Source organism: Lathyrus oleraceus, chromosome 6 (genome assembly GCF_024323335.1).
Source record: "Lathyrus oleraceus cultivar Zhongwan6 chromosome 6, CAAS_Psat_ZW6_1.0, whole genome shotgun sequence".
In the NCBI taxonomy this organism is placed as follows: domain Eukaryota; kingdom Viridiplantae; phylum Streptophyta; class Magnoliopsida; order Fabales; family Fabaceae; genus Lathyrus; species Lathyrus oleraceus.
In genome coordinates, this window is record NC_066584.1 from 82330094 (window position 1) to 82352202 (window position 22109).

Genomic DNA, 22109 nt, shown 5'->3' on the forward strand with positions numbered 1-22109 from the left:
AGCCTTCAGCAGTAGCTGTTCAATAATATCTTTGCTTCGAACTTTGTCTCGCTCTATCCACAACAGTGTGGCTTCATCAGTCTGTTTTCTATATAGGTGTTGGTTGTTAGTCTATTTTTGTTGGTTCTGAGATGTTGTTTTTCAGCTTTTGGTTTGTATATCAGTATGTTTCTAGAGAGACACTTCTTTTATATTGCCTAGGCATGTCTCATGCCTTAAACTGGTTCTTTTAATTTTAATACACTATTTTGCTTTTTCAAAAAAAACTTTATTTATATCTTTCACATGTATTTATTTTCTCCCTCTTTTTCAAAAATAAAAGCTATACATGTTGGATATACCATAGTGAATAAAAAGCTGAGGCCACCAATTTAAGTAGTTATACCGGATATAAGCATGCTGATTTGGAAAAACTTACGTAAGAATGTCATCGTGAATAAGTGTTCTAAAATTTAATTTAAGAAGACTTTGTAACTGTCCTGAAATATTTGAGAATTTGATGAGTGATTCATAGACACTGTCATAGACACTGTCTGATATTCGAATATATGAGGTTAAGAAAATATCATATTTTAGTGACACTGGTTATAAGAAATTACATGTTTGTCCGAATGATTGTATTTTATTTTGAAATGTTTTTGTCTCTCAAATTTAGTTCCATGTGATATAAGAAGAAGCAAACAACTATAACCAACGTGTTATGGTATTTTTCAACAATCCAAAACTTGATGCTTATGTATAAGAAAAAATTGATAATCATTACCACGATTTCAAGAAAGACGCAAGAAATATATAGGTATATGATGAGCATAGGAAAAAACTATTCATATTAAGAGTTATTTTATTTTATTAATGGCTATAATGTTAAAGAATAGTGTGCATGTCTCATATGTGGAGATGATATAACTACGAAGCAGATATAGAAAGGAAAAAAGAATATATTTATCAGGCATCATCATTCTTTAATTTCAAACATTATTATTAGAAGTGAAAAAAAAACATTCAATGGTGAATCAAAAGAATGTAGAACTCCTTTTTTTTTACCAACGATTGATTTATATGAAAAGCGTTCTTTAAGTAAACTTGCCACAAACAGATGGAATAAAAAAGTCAATTTCCTTTTAATTGTCATATTAAAAGTTATTGTATGTAATAATTTTCCTTGACGTCATATATATTAAAAAAAATTGAAAATTTTAGTTAGTATGCTATTCAATGTGACAAGAAATACTAAAGATTAGATCAATGCAAGGTTAGAAGCGCATGAAAAAGGAAAAGACATTCGTAACTTTTTTCTTATATAAAGTAACTATTTTTTATTCAGGTAAGGTATGAATTATTTTTAGATGAAATAATTTGAATTTAATTGAAATTCATTGAGAGTGTAAATATATTTTATATTATCAGTTAATTATAATTATTGATTTATTAGAGAAATTTAATTTTTATTATAATTACATGTAAAGTAATACAAACAAATGATTGTGATGTATTGACACTGTAAAATTTTTTAGATTGACAGTGTATAACAATTAATCTCAAATAATTTTTAATCTAATTATAACATACTATGCTCTTTTCTTATGAGAATCAGAGAAGTAACATACAAAAAATTCAATAGCTAAAATAAAATAAATTTACTTTATTTTTCATACTTTTGTTATAATTTCCAAGTATTTAAGGAATACAACACAAAAGTTTTAAAATATATATTTTTGCCTTATTACTCTATATTTCAAAATTATTGGTATCAACATTAAGAAAAATAACTTTTATTGCTATCAATGTAAAACTAATTTAGCATGAAATTGTATGTGTATTAAACACATTTTTTAATTTTATATTTTATACGATAATATTATACATATTTTTTATTATATACGATAATATTTTGGTTCAATTTTTTATGAAAGATATTTTAATTCAGTTTTTAAACATATGCATTTTTCTCCCCCCTCAATTTCCCAATTTTGAAAATGTCTATCACAACTCTCTTAACAATGTTAAAATCCCCTTTTCTAGACATTTAGAATACTCAAAATGTCCCATACTTCTCGAAATCTAAAAATATCTTTCATGTGTTCGAAGATATATTTTTTGACCCACCGAAATTTGCACCGAAATCTACATCAGATTTTGTTTTTCTGAGATCCACCCTATTTTAAACAAAAAATGGTTAGGAGATGCATTCCATTTTTAATCAAATTTTTCGGTGTGCCCAATAATGCATCTTCAAAATGTTCGCTAACGTCCTTTAAAAGGTATTGGAAGCATGTTAATTGCACATGAAGAATGTTTCAGAGACGCATCTCTAGAAATCCCTGAATCATTTCAGACCATCACCATTGTCCCAACATGGTAATTTTTTTAGGCCAAGTTATATTAAAATAAACTCAAGTTATATATCAGGGACAACTATCCTCAAAGAGTCACGCCTCTATGTCTTCTCTACCCATCTCCACAATACGCTGACAGACCGTTGACACATACTCCGTGTGGTCATCCATAGCCTTAAGTACCTTCTGATTAGCTTACCGAGGTGGTCTTCTATAAGCGTTTGGTGTCATGATAGGGTGTGACACCCTATAAAATCATGTAATATAGCAATCTGCATAGGGCCAATTTAGAGGTGTTTGTACACTGCGATACTCCTCTGATACCAGATGACTCTCGAAATCGTCAAGTATCACATCGAGATCTCAGCGGCAATCGGGAGGAGGATTGCACTCATATGGGGTCTTAGAATAATCTTCAAATAGCCAAATTGTCACATCATTCGCTCGTGAAGATAAGGATACATAAGAGATGAACCACAGTTAGCCATCTAGAGTATGAGGAAATGACGTCCAGCTAACGCGTCTCGCGGTGACCCTTGTATGGGAAAAAGGAAACATCATCTAATACATGATGGTCAATATACACTCTGAATGACTCGACCATATTATTCCCCATGTACACAAAACATGCAGCAACACATAACAAATCCTCAGTGTAGGTAGGCATAACTTCCTACCCGGTGATGCGAGGGAAGTGAGTGATGATCCATCCCTGAAAATGGTTCAGATACAATATTAATAACAAGTGTAACAAATTAATTATGCAAATATTAGTATCAATAAATTACCATAAATAGTGTGCATCTCTTTGTCATCTTCTTTGTCTTCCAAAGACAACCCTCGTCCAACTTCGATTACAGGTAGACCAAACATGGGATCCTCAGATGTACTCGTGAATCAGAATCAAGTCTGTGAAGTATTGAAGGTAGACCACCTCAATGTGGGTTTCAATTTTGTCCACAAACATGGACGTGTCAATTAAGAACAAGAGGTAACACCTCAATGCGCAAGTCCGATGGTAGTCAACTTGCAGATCATCATCTTTGGCATCCTTAAGCCACTTTAGATGGTCTTTATAAAAAAATTCCAAAAAAATAAATCTTGCATGAGCACCTCTTGTTTCAGCTGCCTCCTTTGAGGCCTTATCTAGATCAACCCCCAAATTGGTGACCATCATCTCGACGACTTCCTCTCGACCAATCCTTCTGTAGCCCAATAATTTTCCCTATATGAAGATGCAAGAGGCATGAGACGTCATCCAAGGTGATGGTCATCTCTCCTATAGGAAGGTGGAAAGACGGAGTCTTTGAATGTCACCTCTCCAAAAAAAGTCATATGCATGTCATGGTTTATGGTCATGTATGCAACAAAACATAAATCGACAAGACTGGAATAACGAATAACATCCTGAAACCAATCACCAGGGGGCTGGCCCAACTCCAATATCTTCAGGTTGTGGTTTAATGATTTCAAACACGTACACTGTTGTAAAAAGAAAATATCACAATCAGTATCAAATTAATTAGTTAAAAACATATGTATTGCAAAAGAAAATAAATATACCTCTCCTTCTCAGACATGCCTAGCAGCATGGTCTGCATAAAGATGAAATAAGGAGGTATCCAACGGGTCTCATGGATAACTTTCTAAAGGGGCATCAACAACAACTTTCTCCTGAGCTTTAGGTTTTACTACATCTTATGGGGACTCGTGGCCCTATAAAGTAGACGTTTGAGAGAGGCGACTACGAGAAGCGAAACCAAATGGTTGGGAACCTCGGTGTTGCGAACCATCAAACGAGTTATCATCGACTTGTGGCCTCATGGTCCTGACTACAACCTTCTTACGTCGTACAAACTCAGTTTGGGATACACGCCTGAGCCTAGTTCCACCATGGTTGTTTTCCGCCATTGCACCTGCATTACAAATAGACCCAGAGAAAAACTACATGTCATTACAAATCCATAAATTCCACAAAATCAACCAAATTTTAGCCCGACTCAAATTCGGAGATGCATCTCTGAAAATATTCTTGAGAAAATCTGGAAATGCATCTCCGGACAAACATGTGATTCTCATCCCACGGCAGAAACGTCATTGCTGCCCTAACCCTCTAAAAATATGTCAATGCATATTCTTGTAGGCTACCAATTTCTTTTGTAGTACTATCTAATATATCTAAAACAATTAATATTGCTTAAATAACTAACTACAAATCAAAATATAAAAAGAGATAGAATTTTGAAAAACTTACCAAATCAAATTGATGAGAAGTAGAGATTTGAATGTATGAGATGCTGGAAAGGAGAAGAAAGAGCTTGAATGGTAGAAGTTTGCTAAGGAGAGAAATTTGAATGAATGTAGAGCTCAAAAGCATGAAAGGATGATAATTTTTTTAGAAAATGAAGAAGGAGGAAAAGGAAAGGTCTGACGTGAGGATATGAAACAAAAGTGTCAGGAGATGCATCTCCGAACCATCCACTAATTTTTGGATAAATGATGTTTACGGAGATACACCTTCAGACTCACCTTTTACGCATACGGAGATGCATCTTTTTATTAAATTTTTGCATAATAGGATGCCTCTTCAATTTGATATGAGGAATGACTTAAAAAAAATATGTCTAAAGATGCATCTCGGGACACTAGGGGGCCACTAGAAGTATTTGTAACTTTTAAAGTGGTGGAGAGCACAATAGGGGTAGAAAGAGCATCTCAAACCCTTCGATTGACATTTCAATAATGGGCCCAAATTCACTTTCATTTTGATATTGATAGAGACCATGCCCTTGTATAATTCAGATGTATATTATTATCGTTCTCATTCAACAAATGTGCATTATCAAGCACTTTAGACCCAACTAAAATGTTTCTTGAAAATTAATGTCTTACAAATGATTCCTAAAACTACTTAAAGGACGGGAAAAAAACAAGTGCATATTTTAAAGAACATGGGCAGCAACTTAATTAAGCAAGCACGTATCAGAGGAATCTAATGATTGATCAAATATGGGCAATAATACTAACACACAAGCTATTTAATAATTGACAAAATAGAGACTCCCCTAAGTTGGTGTTACTTCTCTCCTCTCTATTTTTATATTCAAAAGTACAATAGAATGGTTTTGGGACAGCCACATGGACAAAATCCTTGAAAACCTATTAATACTATTAGGGCTATGGTTTAGGTTTATATGGTAGTTAGAGGATGATTGAATATGAAACTTTCTGTCACTAACCCTATTAATTTTTTTCATTAATCATTCGTTAAAAAAACATTAGTAGTTTAATAGTAGTTGTCATTTGAAGATTTAGAATCTGTATCATTTAACATGACGAAAGAAACTATAATGAAGTAGAGAGAAGATGTTTTAAAATGTTTGTGTTTGGTTTGATGAGAGAAAAATTGTGTTTGGTTTGATGAGGGAAAAATTTTCAATTGAGAAAAAGTGTATAGTTGTTTTTTATTAAAAAATATCAAAAGAAATTAATATATTAAAGTCCTCAACTCAACCATAAACTATGCCAGAAGTGAAAAAGTCTTAGATGTCAAAATAAATAAAATAAATAAATGAGATTAATTGGAATAAACTGTCAGTGTAAAACCATTTTACACTATCATCCAATTAAAATTATCCATTTTGACATGTAAGCATGTAATTAAAAATAAATATAATAATTATTATTAAATCATAATAATAACAATTTCTCCACGTTTCTCTCTTTCTCTTTCTTCTTTCACCTTTCTCTCACTCTCTTTCTCTTTCTTCTTCCACTTTTCTCTCACTCCCTTTATTTCTCATTTCAGTTACATCTATTATTCTTCCCCCACTCCATCCATCTATTCAAAATTGATCTTTATACTTTTACAAATTTTATCTCACAATCTATATTTGCAATTCTCTACATACATGCTCAATCTATAGAGACAATTTATTATATCTTTCTCTTTTAATCAAATCTCATTATTTGTTAAAACTCAAGCTACCATTGCTTTAAATTTTTTAAAGTTTCAACAATCAGTATAAGTTCATAAATTATTTTACTTAAATTTAATCTTAAAAGAAGAAGAAAACAAGAAAAAATTGGAAAGTCACACAATTATAAAAAAGTAGAAAATTTTATTAGTTTAGGGTTTATCCTCATGTATGTAGAGAATTGCAAATATAGATTGTGAGATAAAATTTGTAAAAGTATAAAGATCAATTTTGAATAGATGGATGGAGTGGGGGAAGAATAATAGATGTAACTGAAATGAGAAATAAAGGGAGTGAGAGAAAAGTGGAAGAAGAAAGAGAAAGAGAGTGAGAGAAAGGTGAAAGAAGAAAGAGAAAGAGAGAAACGTGGAGAAATTGTTATTATTATGATTTAATAATAATTATTATATTTATTTTTAATTACATGCTTACATGTCAAAATGGATAATTTTAATTGGATGATAGTGTAAAATGGTTTTACACTGACAGTGTATTCCAATTAATCTCTAAAAGAAAATAAAAATTAACGATCTCTCTACATAAAAACGTTCAATATTAGACAAAATTTGAAAAAAATTCAAAAGTTAAGAATAAATGGATAAGCACATAACTTTATAAAGAATGAGAAATGTTTCTCTAATCCCTCATAGACTCCAACATAAAAAAATCAACAAAAGACCATTAGATCTAAACACAAAAATCACAGCAGAGTAAAAAGTAAGTGCAAAATGCCAACAACTCAAATAAGGCTATGATGAAGTCTCCAAAGAGCATAGAAGCAACTTGTTGAATTTTCCTGTTCTAAAAGGCTTGATAAGGCATGACTTGAATAAAAACCTTCAATTATAATATGAAGACAATTAATTATTAAAATTAACACTAGTATAAATATAAGCAAAAGTAGTAACATTAGAAAAAACTATTACCTCTTAATCAACCAACAATATAGAAGTTTCAAAATAGAGTTTGAAAATTGAATTTTTCACCTAAAAATCATAAGTATGTTGTTAGTGAATAAAATTAACATGATAAAAAAATGAGAAGACATGTACATGTAATTTTAAGATACCTTGTTTGATTTAAATTTGGACATTTAGGCTTAGTATGACCCTTTTTCATGCAATAACTACAAGTAGAGGAACCTTTTCTAACCATCTCCAAACTACTTTTCATTCGCAAAGTCCGCGGACGTCCTTTAGTTGCTATAAGTGGAGGGTCATGCAAAGCTATGCTAACATCAGATACTTTTGGCATATCTTCAGATGTTGAATCAACAAACTTCTTATTTGACTCTTCAATATCCAATAAATCAAGTTTTACAATCCCATTTTGCAAACTTTGAATAGCAATATCGTGATGTTTTTCGGATTGTGGACCTCTTTCTGATAGTTCGAGGGAGTGAATCATAATACTATTAAACAATGAAGTGTCAGAAGCGTTGCTGCTTCCTTCTTGAAATCCTTCAATTGTCACTTCTTTTACCTTTTCTTTTTTAGCATTAATAGACCATCTATGTAAAACATACTGTGAAGGGAGACAATAAACCTTTTTCTTTATGAATACACATAATACATGTCTACAAAGAATACCTGAATATTCAAACATGTGACAACTACAATTTTCTTCTTTTGAAGTGACATGAAAATTCACATAGTAGATAGGCTTCTCTTTGTAAATTTCACGAACTTTATACGTTGAGACTTCAATAGAAAACTTAACCTTTTCTGTGATAAATAATTGAGAACCAACCAACTCATCTTGAAATATTCTAAACATTTTTCTTGTATAAATTTTTGAAGTTTCTTCTTCCATGGGATATAAAGTTCGTAAAAGTGGCTTTGAATTTCTTGTTTTGAAAGTCTTCTCTCTTTCTTTGTTGTAACGTGCATCAAGAGCTTTTTCATATTGTGTCACAAATTGGCTTAATGAAGTACTTGAATTCAAAAAATCCTTAAAATATTTATTCATACTTTCACTCCTTTGAGTGGTAGACATTCCTGCACAAAAATTGTGACGTACATAAGCAGGAATCCATTTTTCTCGAATGGAGAATATCTTGTTTAGCCATTGATTATCTTGTAATCCATATTTATCAATCATTGCTTCCCAATCAGAATCAAATTCTTCAACAGTGGTAGATTGGTGGATGCACTTGTAAAATTGATTTTTAAATTCACCATGTTCATGATAGACACGACTCAAGTATTCAGGAACTTTTTTCTCAATATGCCACATGCAATAATGATGATTAACCTTTGGAAATACCTTTGCAACTGCATTACTAATAGCAGCATCTTGATCTGTGATGATAGTTTTAGGAGAAATTCCATTCATTGCTTCTAACCAAGTACTTAGCAACCAAAAAAAACTCTCTATAGTTTCATCCCATAATAGAGCACAACCAAAAAGAATGGATTGTTGATGATGATTAACTCCTGTGAATGGAACAAAAGGCATTTTATATTTATTTGTCAAATACGTCGGATCAAAAGTAACAACATCACCAAAGTATTTATATGCCATTTTGGACCTTGAATCAACCCAAAAACAATTTGCTAATCTTCCTTCAGCGTCCATTTGAAAAGCATAGAAAAACCCAGGATTCTTCAATTGACAACTTTTAAAATATGATAACATCATTTGAGCATCTCCATTTTCTAACTTTTTTTGTCTCTTTTCAGTTAAGTAATTGATAACATCTTGTGGACTAAATCTAACATTATCAACACCACCACTTTCAGTACATAAGACAGATCTTATTTTACTAGGGCCTAAACCAGAATCATGCAACACATCAATAAGTTTTTTTTTGCACATTAGTCTTCTTTCTATGTACTCGAAGAAACTGTGAACTTTTAGGAGAAAATAGTTCATGATTATGCTCCCTTACAAATCTTGAAACAATCCATATTTCTCCATTTTTCTTTAAATACAACATTGCCTTGCATCCTACCCTTGTTTCATCGTGTACGATAATACTATTACTTTCTTCTTTCACATATTTTTTTGCCCAAAATCCCTCCTTTGAACAGAGAAATTCTCGACCTATTATCATACCATTTGTTCTTGATTTAGTAACACGACCCATACGAAAACTAAAACATGTATTCTTAGCATACCTTGTGTAGTAAATTCTCGTCTCTTCAATTGATGCAAACTCCATTCCTTCGTATGGCTCTAAGGGAGGCTTTGTTGGTAGTCTGCTATTGAGAGGATCAATACCAACAACACTTTCAAGCATGTCATCAGAGCTAACTATGGTTGAATCTTCATGTATATTTTGCATCTCTTAATCTGTTATAATAATACAAACAATATTTACACAATTGTTAAACATGATAACAAAAATAATATTGCACTAGTAAAGCTAGTAAAATTGAATACAATACTTATATCTTTCTCTTTTAATCAAATCTCATATTATTCGTTAAAACTCAAGCTACCATTGCTTTAAATTTTATAAAGTTTCAACAATCGGTAGAAGTTCATAAATTATTCTACTTAAATTTAATATTAAAAGAAAAAAAAAACAAGAAAAAATTGGAAAGTCACACAATCATAAAAAAGAAGAAAATATTATTAGTTTAGGGTTTAACCTCATGTAGGTAGAGATTTGCAAATATAGTTTGTGAGATAAATTTTGTGAAAGTATAAAGATCAATTTTGAATAGATGGATGGAGTGGGGGAAGAATAATAGAAGTAACTGAAATGAGAAATAAAGGGAGTGAGAGAAAAGTGGAAGAAGAAAGAGAAAGAGGGTGAGAGAAACGTGAAAGAAGAAAGAGAAAGAGAGAAACGTGGAGAAATTGTTATTATTATGATTTAATAATTATTATTATATTTATTTTTAATTACATGCTTACATGTCAAAATGAATAGTTTTAATTGGATGATAGTGTAAAATGGTTTTACACTGACAGTGTATTCCAATTAATCTCTAAATGAATAACAATAATCACATATTTATGAGATGGAACAACCAGTGTTAAAACCACCAACAACTTATGTCAAGTAACCTCCCCATATTTTTTCTTCCACCTCCACCATGAATGAATTTTGTTAGAATATTAAAAATAAATGGTAGCTGGTCAATATAGGCCAGTTTGTTTTATCTTTAAAAAATGGATTTTTTCTTTATATTTTTGAAAATAAATTCTACAAAAATATTTTTCAAAATCTTATAAGTTTTTTTAAATTTAGTTTTTATAAATTAAAAGATTGAATTGTTCATTCTATAATATAAATATACATTATTGAAGATCAAAACATAGTTAAAATCATATGTTTTTTTTAAAAGTTGTATCTTAAAAATGATTTTTATGAAAAGCTATTTGAAATAGCTTCAAAATTAAGTGATTTTTTGAAAATTTGATATCCAAAAAAAGTTTCGATAAAATAATGAAATACATAAAATAACATTTTAAGAATAACTATTCAAACCAAATTTTCATTTGAAACTTTTATAAAAAGTTTCTTTGTAAATTTTTTTTACACTAAAATATATAACACTATAAAAATCATTTAAAAAAAGTCAAAACAAACGGGCCCATAGAGTTCGAGGTGAATTCCCATCATGTCGGACTTGAAACAAGTCTTGAATTGAAGGCAAGGAAGAGGAGGCGACCCTTGTCTAGGCGTGCTCCTCAAATACGTCCAACTCGTAAAAGTTTTCAAAGGGCAAGGAGGTCAACTTTTGGACCAAAGTGATACCATCAAAGGTAAGTATCAGGGTATGTAAGTAGGGAAATAATACACATTTTCAAAGGAAACACATGAGTCAGAAAACTACAACGATAATATAAATAAATGAAAACATCAAACAAATCTCAAACCATGAAAAAATTCTTACAAAGACAATCGAGAAGGAGCATCAATTTTTTTTACAATGCTTGAGAGATTAGCTTCTCATCAAACATGACCACTCTCTGGCCCCTTATCTCTTGCTCATGAAGGATTTTCTCCCTTGATATTTGCATCTTAGGATGGAAGAATTTCACTTTCCTCAAAACATTTTCAAAAGCCACTTTCCTAATAGAGTAATTAAGTTCTACAACCTTAGCATACTCTTTATTCAGGTGAACATTTTTAGACTACTTCTAACGCATATCATATTAAGCCTTCTTCAAACTTTCTCAGGCTTCATTCCAAGACTTATCTAACTCCCCTATCGTCTTAATAGAAGAATCTAAAGCCTCATTCATGTTAGTCACAACGAATTTTGTGTCAAACAACGTTCTTTGAACCTACGTCAAAGTAGTGTCCCTCTCTTTTGCCCCCGGAGTAAACATTTTCACTTACTCATCAAAAGAATGGGGATTCCCAAAACCTCGCACCTCATCACCCACTCCTCTCAAGAAGTTGAATGGCCATAGAAGTTTACGAAGGATCATGTCCCTCTCAATAAAAAGAGCGCAAAAGCGCTCCTTAAGCCTATCATTTTCCTTTCATAAACACTCAGACGCCAAGACGACACCCTTACCTACAACTCCAAAAGCCACGATATTGGAAGTCTTACATATCTGATACAACATTTCTGCCATATTTTATTGACGAGCCACTACACCCTTAATCGCGAAGTTGATAAGTTAATTGTTCTTTACTACTTAATTGTGTCGTTGAATTTACTACTTTCACTTAGTTTTGTCTCAGTTTACTAACATTTTTTCCTTTTCTTTGTATTTCAGTAATATAAAGAAGAATGAAGTTTTAAGGCTTATATTCAATAGATTTATACTAAGCCCAAGAGATGTGTGAATTTCCTAGAGGAACTGAGGAAGCACAAAGCTAGAAATTGAAACGACTATAATAGCATCATACCTCTCAGATGCTAAAAAACAAAGTTTGCATGGAAAAAGGAAGATTACAGCCTGCTAGTAGTGGGAGTTAAGATCGTAATTCTTATAGATCCCTTGTATTATTTCAGTTTTTTCTATTTTGCTTTATTAGGTTTGTTTCGAACTTTGCATTTTCCTTTATTAGCCTTATTATTAACTTGTATTTAATATGCATAAGATAATAATTTATGTATCAGACTCAAGTATAAGTGAGTAAAATTCTATATTCTTAGGATTATGAGGATTGTCTAAATGAGAGACTTATTGTAACTCTTAGTTTCAAATTCTACTATGAAAAATTAATCAATACTCAAACTTTTGAGGTTCTTATCAGTGTCTCTATGAAAATAAATATAATAACAGATATCAGTCGATGGACTAAAAGGTGAAGACTGATATTCAATACATAAAAGTTAAATGGTTAGAACAACACATGAAAATAATGTTGTTTAAAATAGGGATCACATTCCCTAAACCCTCGAATGATCGATCACGAGACACACGTCTTGGGCTAGTTGTTTGTTCATTCTTTCGTTTCTAAAATACTTAATACAAACTTGTACAAAAATAGGACCGTTAGAGTCTAGCATTCTAGTAGAACGTTTGAACAATCGATTTTGAGGCACATGTCTCATTCTTATAGTATGTTCGTTGTCTATCAAATAAATTTTATATACATTGAATGAAAAAGGTTCATTGGAGTTTAGCATTCCAGTAAACCCCGAGTAATTGGTCACGAGGCTCACGCCTCGTTCTCACCAAGCACTCATCATTCACATAAAAAACACCTAACACATCAAACTTATTTTCTCGCCCTCGTGTGATCGAAAACTCTTTTTTTGAAAGAACATTGTTTAATAATTTCTAATGCACATACAAACTAGCGCTTAGTATCCACTGTGAGTATGCACGCCAATATTTAACCGTTAGAATATGATCTAAGCACTTGTTCAACAAAAAAACTTAAACCAATTAAACCTATATTTTTCTCACCACTGCACTGTAACGCCCCGATCTTATTCAAATTATTTTTCGTAATTTAATTATGTGATAGTTGTGGTTGTGTTGTGTTGATTGGTGTTTTGATGTATTGTGTTACCCTTGGTATGGTGTAGTTGCCTTAGAATTATATAAATTAAGGTATTTGAAAGGGGGGGGGGGGGGGGGGGTTGAGCAAAAATGTAAAAATATTTGTGTGGTGAGTAAAACTAATTAATTATATTAGTTATTATCTAGTTAATTAGTTAATATTAGTTGAATATTAATTTAGTTAGTTAATTAAGTGGGTTATTATTATTATTATTTAATAGGTGGAAATTAGTGATAATAGTAATAAGCTAATAAAATAATAAGAGGTGATTATTATTTAGATTAAATAATCAGTGGTATTATTATTTGTTATATTCTATTTAGTGGGATTAGTAATAATAATAAGAGATATAATTAAAATAGAAAAGGGGATAGTGAGATAAAAACAGAGAACACGTAGCAATTGGGAGAAAAGGGAAGAAAATGAGAAAGGGAGAAGAAAAGATTATGGCTCAAGAGGAGAATTCACCATTGTTGAAGGTTAAAGAATTAATTGCTAGGGACTCTAAGGCAAGGGCGAGGTTTTGATTATCTAAGGGTTAACATGATGATCGTGGGTAGATTATGCCATGTAAGTTTTGTGATTTTCTTCACTATATTCATGATGAATCATTTCAAATGTTGTTGTTGGAATTATAAAATTTGATTGGATTATATGATGTCAATGTTGTGTGATTGGTGTTGATTTAGATGGCAGTCGGAACTGAGTTATGAATGTTTTCGGTGTAAATAAGTTGAGATTTTGAACTTTGGAAAAGTGTTTTTCGTGTTAAAATATGATATAAATGATTTGTAAGAAAAATGGGGTTTTTGATTGAATTTTAAGTGAATTTCGTTTTGAAAAGTTGCAGAAAAGTGCTTCTGCAACAGTGTAATCGATTACCAGAAATGGAGTAACTGGTTACACTGCTTAAAACACTATTCTGGGCAAATATTAGGAGGTGTAACCGGTTTGCCTATAAAACATTGGCTAGTCAGTCGCTGAAGCATGGGGTTGTAACCGTGTAAGACCCCAATTTTGACCCTAAGATCCCTCATGATATCTCATTATTTGCATTGGCTTTGGGATCACACCTTGGTATTCTCCTCACACCTCATTCATCAGATTTACATTGGGAGATATCACCAAGCACTTTTGATTTTATCATGCTTTGTTTTTACTTGTTCACTAACCAAAATACCAAAATTATGTCTATGTGTAGCTTTGTTTCTTTTGTAGGAAGTGTGTGCATCCACATATGCCTCATCAAGCTCATATATAGGGTTTGGGACCCCCAATGCCAATGATCAATCAAAAAAGGTCACAATGGTTCTAAGCATCATATATGGATCCCCATGTTCTTTATTTTTCATTTTGATCAAGAATTCATCAAAGTTTGAAGCTTGTTTGCCTTGGAAGCCCTAATTCATCTAGGTATCTTGTCTGACTTCCTCAGCAAGTTTCTTCATTAATTGGTCAAAGATATCAAGATATACTCCATTGTACATCATCTTATGCATATAATTTTCTCCATGATCCCCAAAAATTAAAAGAACTTCAAGGTTGCAAGTTGGTTCAAGGAGGTTGACTAGAGAAAGTCAACTGGTCAAAACTGGGGTTCCCTAGACTCTATCTCCTACAAGTTTTGTCATATGAAAATGATTCCAAGATAAATGTTAATCTTTATGGCATTCCAATAAACTTTCATGTTGGCATCAAGAGCTATTTTTCTTGGAAAGTCATTTTTTATGGTGAAAGATTATAGGTCATTTTGTTTGTGCCCTAGTTAGGAGGTCAACTTCCAAGGATCATAACTTTCTCAATTTTTAAGCTATGAAGGCCATCCAAGTACCATTATCAAACTAAATATGTATTATCCAACATTTATTCTTTGAGAAATGTCAAATTCAACTTTCAAGGGCATGTTCCATGAGGAAACATTATAGGTCATTTTGGGCCATTACCATTGAACAAGCAATTTTCCTCAACTTGTAAAATCCATAATTCCGTCATGCCAAATCCAAATAATGTAACCTTTGTGAAAAAAATTTAAGAGGAATTAAATTTCTAAAACATTTGTGAATAAACCATTTTCATTTGAAGCTCCTAGCAAACGTTATTCAAGGTTAAAGAAGTGGTCATTTGTCTTGGTACTTAGAAAATTTTCAACTATGTTTGATTTCTCCAACTTCTACCTCAAATTTCATCGTGATCCAAGTTACAAATGAAAAAGTCTTCAACATCAAAGTTGTCCCCCTTCATGTCACCTTTCCAAAGAGTCCAAGATCACTTCATTTGGACAAGAATTAAAGGACTTGCGCATGGATTCTTCTCATGGCTTATTTTGCAAACTTTTGAACTCAAATTCCAATTACCTTTGCATGGCTTCATGTTATGATATCAGTAGCATTTATGCACGAATTTAGACTCAATGCAATCATCATTTTGGGCCTAGTACATGTCCATGCACCCATGCATATGAAATTTCTATTTTTGGCACAAATTTGAAGTGGTGTAGAAATCAAGTACATAGCCTATATAATGAAGTGCATTGCCTCAGATTGAAGGGGACCCTTTTCCCAAGTTGTGTTAAGCAATCTCAAAACCCCATTCCATAGAATACCTTGAGGATTTCATTGAAATCGAGTTCTTGATTCAACTTATGTTTGTGAACAAGAACTCCAAGGTTTCATAGCCATTTTAATCTCAATCATCTCCTGCTAGCAAGAGGAGGAAGAACCAAGTGGAATTGCATCAAGATCAAGCCAAATGACTGCAACCCGAAGGTGATTTTTCCATATTTTCAAGCCTTTGATTCTCTCTCATTTCTCTATAATTCTGCTTGTTTATTGGTTGTCTGAAGTCCTATCAATGTAGGCAACAAGATTGAGTTTCTTTGAGGTCAAATCGAAGCAACTCAGATCGTATACCTCAAAATTCAAATCCTCGTATCTTTCAATATACTTGGAATTAGGAGAAATTGAGGCCAGATTTGAGCTCCTGAGCTTTTTTCCTTTAAAATAGTATGCTCACTTTTCATTTTCATGGTGGTTGGTGGTAGACCAATCCGGTGAGGTCCACCAGAGAAGATGACCGGAGCCCTAGCTCCGGTGCTGTGTTGGCGTGCTCCCAACCTTCTAATTTGATTCAAATGTTTTTATCCTGAGCATTCATGCTGATTACCAAGTATGCAACTCGTTGACTAGATACCATGATGGATAGCATGTGCGTGGCCATATGATCTGCCACCTCAATTAATGAGGGAGATCTGTAAGACCCCAATTTTGACCCTAAGATCCCTCATGCTATCTCATCATATGCATTGGCATTGGGATCACACCTTGACATCCTCCTTATCCCTCATCCATTGGGTTTGCATTGGGAGAGATAACCAAACACACTTTTGATTGTATCATACTTTGTTTTTTTCATTATTTACTAACCAAAATGCCAAAAATATGTCAATGTATAGTTTGTTACTTTTGTAGGAAGTGTGTGTGCTCACCTATGCTCCATCAAGCTCATGTCTAGGGTTTGAGACCCTCAATGCAGGGAGATCAATCAAGAAATGGTTCAAATTTACTCTAAGCATCATATATGGATCCCCATGATCTTCACATCTCATTTTAATCAAGAATTCATTAAAAGTTTGAAGTTTGTTTGCCTTGGAAACCCTAATTCATCTAGGTATCTTGTGTGACTTCTTCAATAAGTTTCTTCAACATTTGATCAAATATCTCAAGTGATACTTCATATTACATCATCTTACACATATATTATCCTCCATGTGTCCTAGCTAAAAATCAAGAGAATGTCAAGCTAGCAAGATGGTTCATGGTGGTTGTCCAGAGAAAGTAAACTGGTCAAAACTGGGGTTCCCAAGACCCTATTTCCTACGCTTTTTGTCATATGAAAGTGACTCCAAGAGCAACGTTACTGAAAATTACATTCCAAACAATTTTGATGTTGAAGTCAAGATCTAGTTTTGCTTGGAAAGTCATTTTTTTGCGGTGAAAGATTATAGGTCATTTTGTCTAAACCCTAGTTTGGAGGTCAACTTACCAAGACCATAACTTGCTAAATTTTTATGAGATAAAAGCCATTCAAATTCCATGATCAAATTGAAGATGGCTACTTCAACTTTGATGTTTGGAGGAATCTCAAATTCAACTTGCAATTGCATATTCCAAGAGGAAACATTATAGGTCATTTTAGACCATTACCATTGAACAAGTGATTTTTGAAATGGGGTCAAACGGGTGACCAAATTGAAGAGGTTTGAAATATCTACAATGTTTATGGAGGAACTTTTTTCATTTGAAGTCCATAGCAAAAGTTATTCAAGGTGGAATAAGTGAACATATGGCTTGGTACTTAGTAAATTTTCAAATATGTTTGATTTTCCAAACTTCCACCTTAAAATTCGCCATGATCCAAGCTTCAAATGGAAAAGTGTTCAACATGAAAGTTATTCCCCTTGATTCACATTTCCAAAAAGTCCAAAATAATCTCATTTGGATTAAATATGAAGGACTTGCGCATGGGTGCAACGTGAGATACCATTTGGATGGTTTTCACTTCCACATTTCAAACACAAGTGCATGGCCACATGACGTGATTTTAGCATGATTCTCACTCATTTTTGGACCTGAAAACATCACTTAATGGGCCTATCACACACCCAGCAAGCATGCAAGGTGAATTACTAAAATTGGCAATTTTTGGAAGCGTGTGGAAATGAATCTCATGGCCTATAATCACAACCCCTCATGCTCAGAATTAAGGATCTCATATCCAAGCTTTGAACCTACAATCCAAACCCTCACCATTAAAGGATAATCTTGAAGGTTTTAGTTTGAAAATTGAGCTTCAAATCTCATTCTGTTTTAAGATTGAAACTTCAAGAGTCCAGGCCATTTTCTGATCTTAATCACCTCCTACAAGCTTTTAAAACAAAGCCAAGCACAATTGGAATCAAGATCAAGCAAGGTTGAAGCTCCCTCGAAGTTAATTTTTCAGAAACTTTATCTCTTCGATTCCCTCTCAATTCTTCACTATTCTTTGTGATTTTTGGTTGGCTGAAGTCCTACCAATGTAGGCAAGAAGGTTGAGTTGCTTTGAGGCCAAACCGAAGCAACTCAGTTCATGATCCTCAAAATTCAAATCATTGTATCTTTTTATATGCTTGGAATTGGAGAAAATTGAGGCCAGATTCGTGATCCTGAGCATTTTCCTTCAAATTAGTGTATTCACTTTTGATTTTTCATGAAGTTGAGTTTGAACCAGACCGGTGATGATCACCGGAGAAGAAGGCCCTGGTAGTACATTGGCAAAGTCCAAGCCATCTGATCTGATTCAAATGTTCTAATCTTAGCCATTGGTTATGATTACCACGTGTGTGGCGCTTTGACTCATGTCCACCATGGATGGCACGCGCGTGGCCATCAGATATGCCACCTCAATTAATGAGGGAGATCTAATGACCCTTGTTTTTTTTTGTTTTTTTATTTTTCATATAATCCACTTATTTTGATTAATTCATATAAATTTCATTTTTAATCAAAAGAATATGGGACTTTCACCAAAAATATTTAAATATTTTTCTCTTTCATTTTCAGAATTAAAATTATTTTTTGGATTAAATTTTGGTATTTTTCATGAATTAATTGTTTTTGTGCATATTTTTAATTGTTTAAAAATACTTCTGACTTTTCAAAAATCATGAAAATTTTTGTCCAAGGTCCTTTGACCTTCATTGACCTAGGATAAATCTCTTGGCCATTTATTTGGTGTTTTGAAGAGGTTTCAGGTTTTTGGCCAAATTAAATTGAATTTAAATGCATTTATAATTTTACTTTTAATTAATTAATTGTATAGAAATTATGTTGAGCCATTTTTATTGACTTGTGATGTTTGACTATGTGTTTGGGCCTTGGTCAAGGTTGATTTGACTTTTGTTGAGTTAAAATCATTGGATTTAGGGGATTGATGAAATGCACATTTCATCTCCCAAAATGAATGGATGATTTTAATTTGATAAAATTCCTCCCATGACCAATTTGTGTTTTCTCTCATCTCCCCTCCCTCTTCATCTTCAATCCCATTCTTTCTCATCCCTTTCATTAACCAATGAAATCTCAATATCCTAAGGCTAATTGGTTCATCAATAACTTTGTGTTAGATGAACCAATACAAGTATGGATGAGATAGGGTCATCCTTTTGATCCTTTTATTTTAGTGTGTGGAATGTTATAGGAGTTTGGTTCATTATACCAAATATCTAACATTCATTAGCACCTAAATTTCTATTTCCTGGCCTCAGATAGTTGTGACTTCTACATAAGTCCAATTACGATTGCTTAACATAAAGCTAAATTTTGACCCTAAAGGCATATCATTCTAGTAAGTGGGATTGTAAGTCTCCCCCCTTTCATGGTATTGTATGGAAACTTGGCATTTTTCCTTCCTATGGAAGATGTCTTGGTTCAAGGATCCATGCTTGTGAATAGAGGGTTGAGTGTTCTCCAAAGAATGACTTAATCAATTGAAAAGAAAAACATCACTAACATCTAATCAACTAACATTTGACTAACTTATATTAATATTTCTTTTATTTTCAAGTCATTTACCTTACGCAATTTAATTTCAAGCCATTTACCATTCATTTTCCATTTACATAGCATTTAATTTGTTTATGTTTATGTCATTTTCACTTTGCTCATTTGAGCCATATATTGTGATTGTATATATTTTCTTGTGTATCTTGTTTGTGTTTGTGGTCTTAAGACCTTAAAATACTTAATAAACAACAAAACCCTAAAAATGTTTGTGTGGACTGTTGGGTTTGATCTGAGCTTTTGGACTTAGAATTGGGCAACATTCCCTATGCAGAAGGGTTTGGTAAATGCCAACATTCAGAGACCAAGTTATTGTGATTTGAGCTTTCATCTGATGAAAGTATTGGGATCCACTTGAATTCATCTGCTACATGGTATTGAATACAATCGTTATTTTGGTCTCATGTTACACCTTATTCAGAGCAAAAATCAAGAAGTGTTTCATCTGATACATGAGAAGACAAAGAAGATTGTTAGCTATGGATTTGTTTGCTTGGATATTGCCATCTTTATTTGATGCCTTGATCTTCATATTGCTTAGGGTTTGCTGATTATTGCTTGATTCAAAGTCCAAAGGGAAAATGGGTTTTCTATATGACATTCTTGTCTGTTGGATTGCATCCCATTTGTCAGGTCTTTTCAACTCTTAACTTTTAATTTTATGCTTAGGATTAGTCTCTTCATCTCCTCCCACTTCTTAAATTTCAAATCTCTTCACCCTTTCAAAAATCTTCTTTGCTTGTTATTTCAAACTTAGACATGTTTTAAACTAGAAACTTTGGCCTTATGCCATTGTATTTTTAAACTCTTTTCTTAAATCAAACTTGTAAATGAATCTAATCCTATTGACTTAAAATTTCAAAAGACAAAAAGAACTAAGACTCACTCAAACTTTTGGGCCTTTTGTGCCTCTTTTAAACTCAACTTTTGATTAAAAACAATCCACTCATTTTTAAATTGTTACCACGAACTACGAGGTTTTGATCCCTCATTTCTATGTTGGTACGTAGGCATAAGTTCGAAGGACTTGTCAAACACAAAAATATAATCAATGAATTCTTTTCTCATCCCTACATTTTATTTTTTCTCAAACATCATTTATACCAAAATACATACACATATAAAAAAGGACTCCCTAGGAGTACCTAGGACACTTTGGGTGCTAACACCTTCCCTCTGTGTAACTAACCCCCTTACCTGTAATCTCTGGCATTTTATTAGTTTTGATTTGAAAACTTCTTATCTTTGGGTTTAGTTCTTACTTTTCCCTTTTCCTTTGGAAACAATAAAAGCGCGGTGGCGACTCTGGTTTTATTGACGTTAAGTTTATCCATAGCTTAATGGTCATGAATTTACCGCTACAGAAATTAAGTGGCGAACCTGCTGGGGAGTAGTCCTTAGTGGGTTTAGCCTACTTTTTTATATGTCTATATATTTGTATATTTGATGTTCGTATACTTGTTTGTATGATATAATCTTCTTGTTATGCTTGGTGATCTCTGAGCGGTGAGATAAGTTCTAACCCGAACTTGAGTGCAATTAAGATAGAAGGATGGTATAGTCATGTTCAACTTGTGTGGAGTAGTCCGTAACAAGTTGGCTTGAGATCCATCTAATCAGTGGAGACCCTTTTGGAGTTACTGATGTCACACAAGTTATTTGTGGATAGGCATTACTTTCTCTAATTTGGGGTCCGAGAAGTTAAGGAGCGTAGAACATTAAACCCAACTTGGCCTATTTAGGACATAGTGCAGAGGCTGTTCAGGTGTAGACTTGATAATAGTTATTACGTGATATTACACTTAGACGAGTTTCTCTTGAGAATATTATGGGTTGATGAGTCAATCATCCTAACCTATAATATCCAATAGATGAGATTAAGACTCTGGGAACTTTTTAGAACATGATTTACAAGTTGATATCCTTAGTACACTCCTTTGGGGTGGTTCTTAACCCGACTCCATGCTCGTGACTCATAACAAACCCTTTGATTATTGGTTGATCCGATCTAGTCTTGTCAATATCAATGGAAATTAGGTGTTGATAAGGTGAAAACCGTAATCCACCAAAATGGATGATTGATCTTGACAATGACTTGATCCATCCCTTGACCTTTATTTGTGCTTGCCTTGTGTGTGATCTCTTGTTTGTGATTGTTGCATTCATGCATACATGCGCATCATGACATTCATAAAAGAAAGTAAATTTCAAGGAACTAAGATCTTATTTGCAAATATTTTCAGACCATGGATTGTGGACGAAGGAGCACTAAGAA

At 32.8% G+C, this 22109-nt stretch overlaps 1 protein-coding gene across 1 annotated transcript; it reads right to left on the reverse strand.

The window, feature by feature from the left end:
- Positions 1-3753: 3753 nt before the first annotated feature.
- Positions 3754-9599, reverse strand: LOC127094135 (protein FAR1-RELATED SEQUENCE 5). Its single transcript, XM_051032999.1, has 4 exons — positions 9167-9599; positions 7456-9084; positions 4112-4252; positions 3754-3818 (listed from the first exon to the last, which is right to left on the reverse strand). The coding sequence occupies exons 1-4, from the start codon at positions 9597-9599 to the stop codon at positions 3754-3756; spliced, it is 2268 nt and encodes a 755-aa protein (XP_050888956.1).
- Between the last annotated feature and the right edge of the window lie 12510 nt (positions 9600-22109).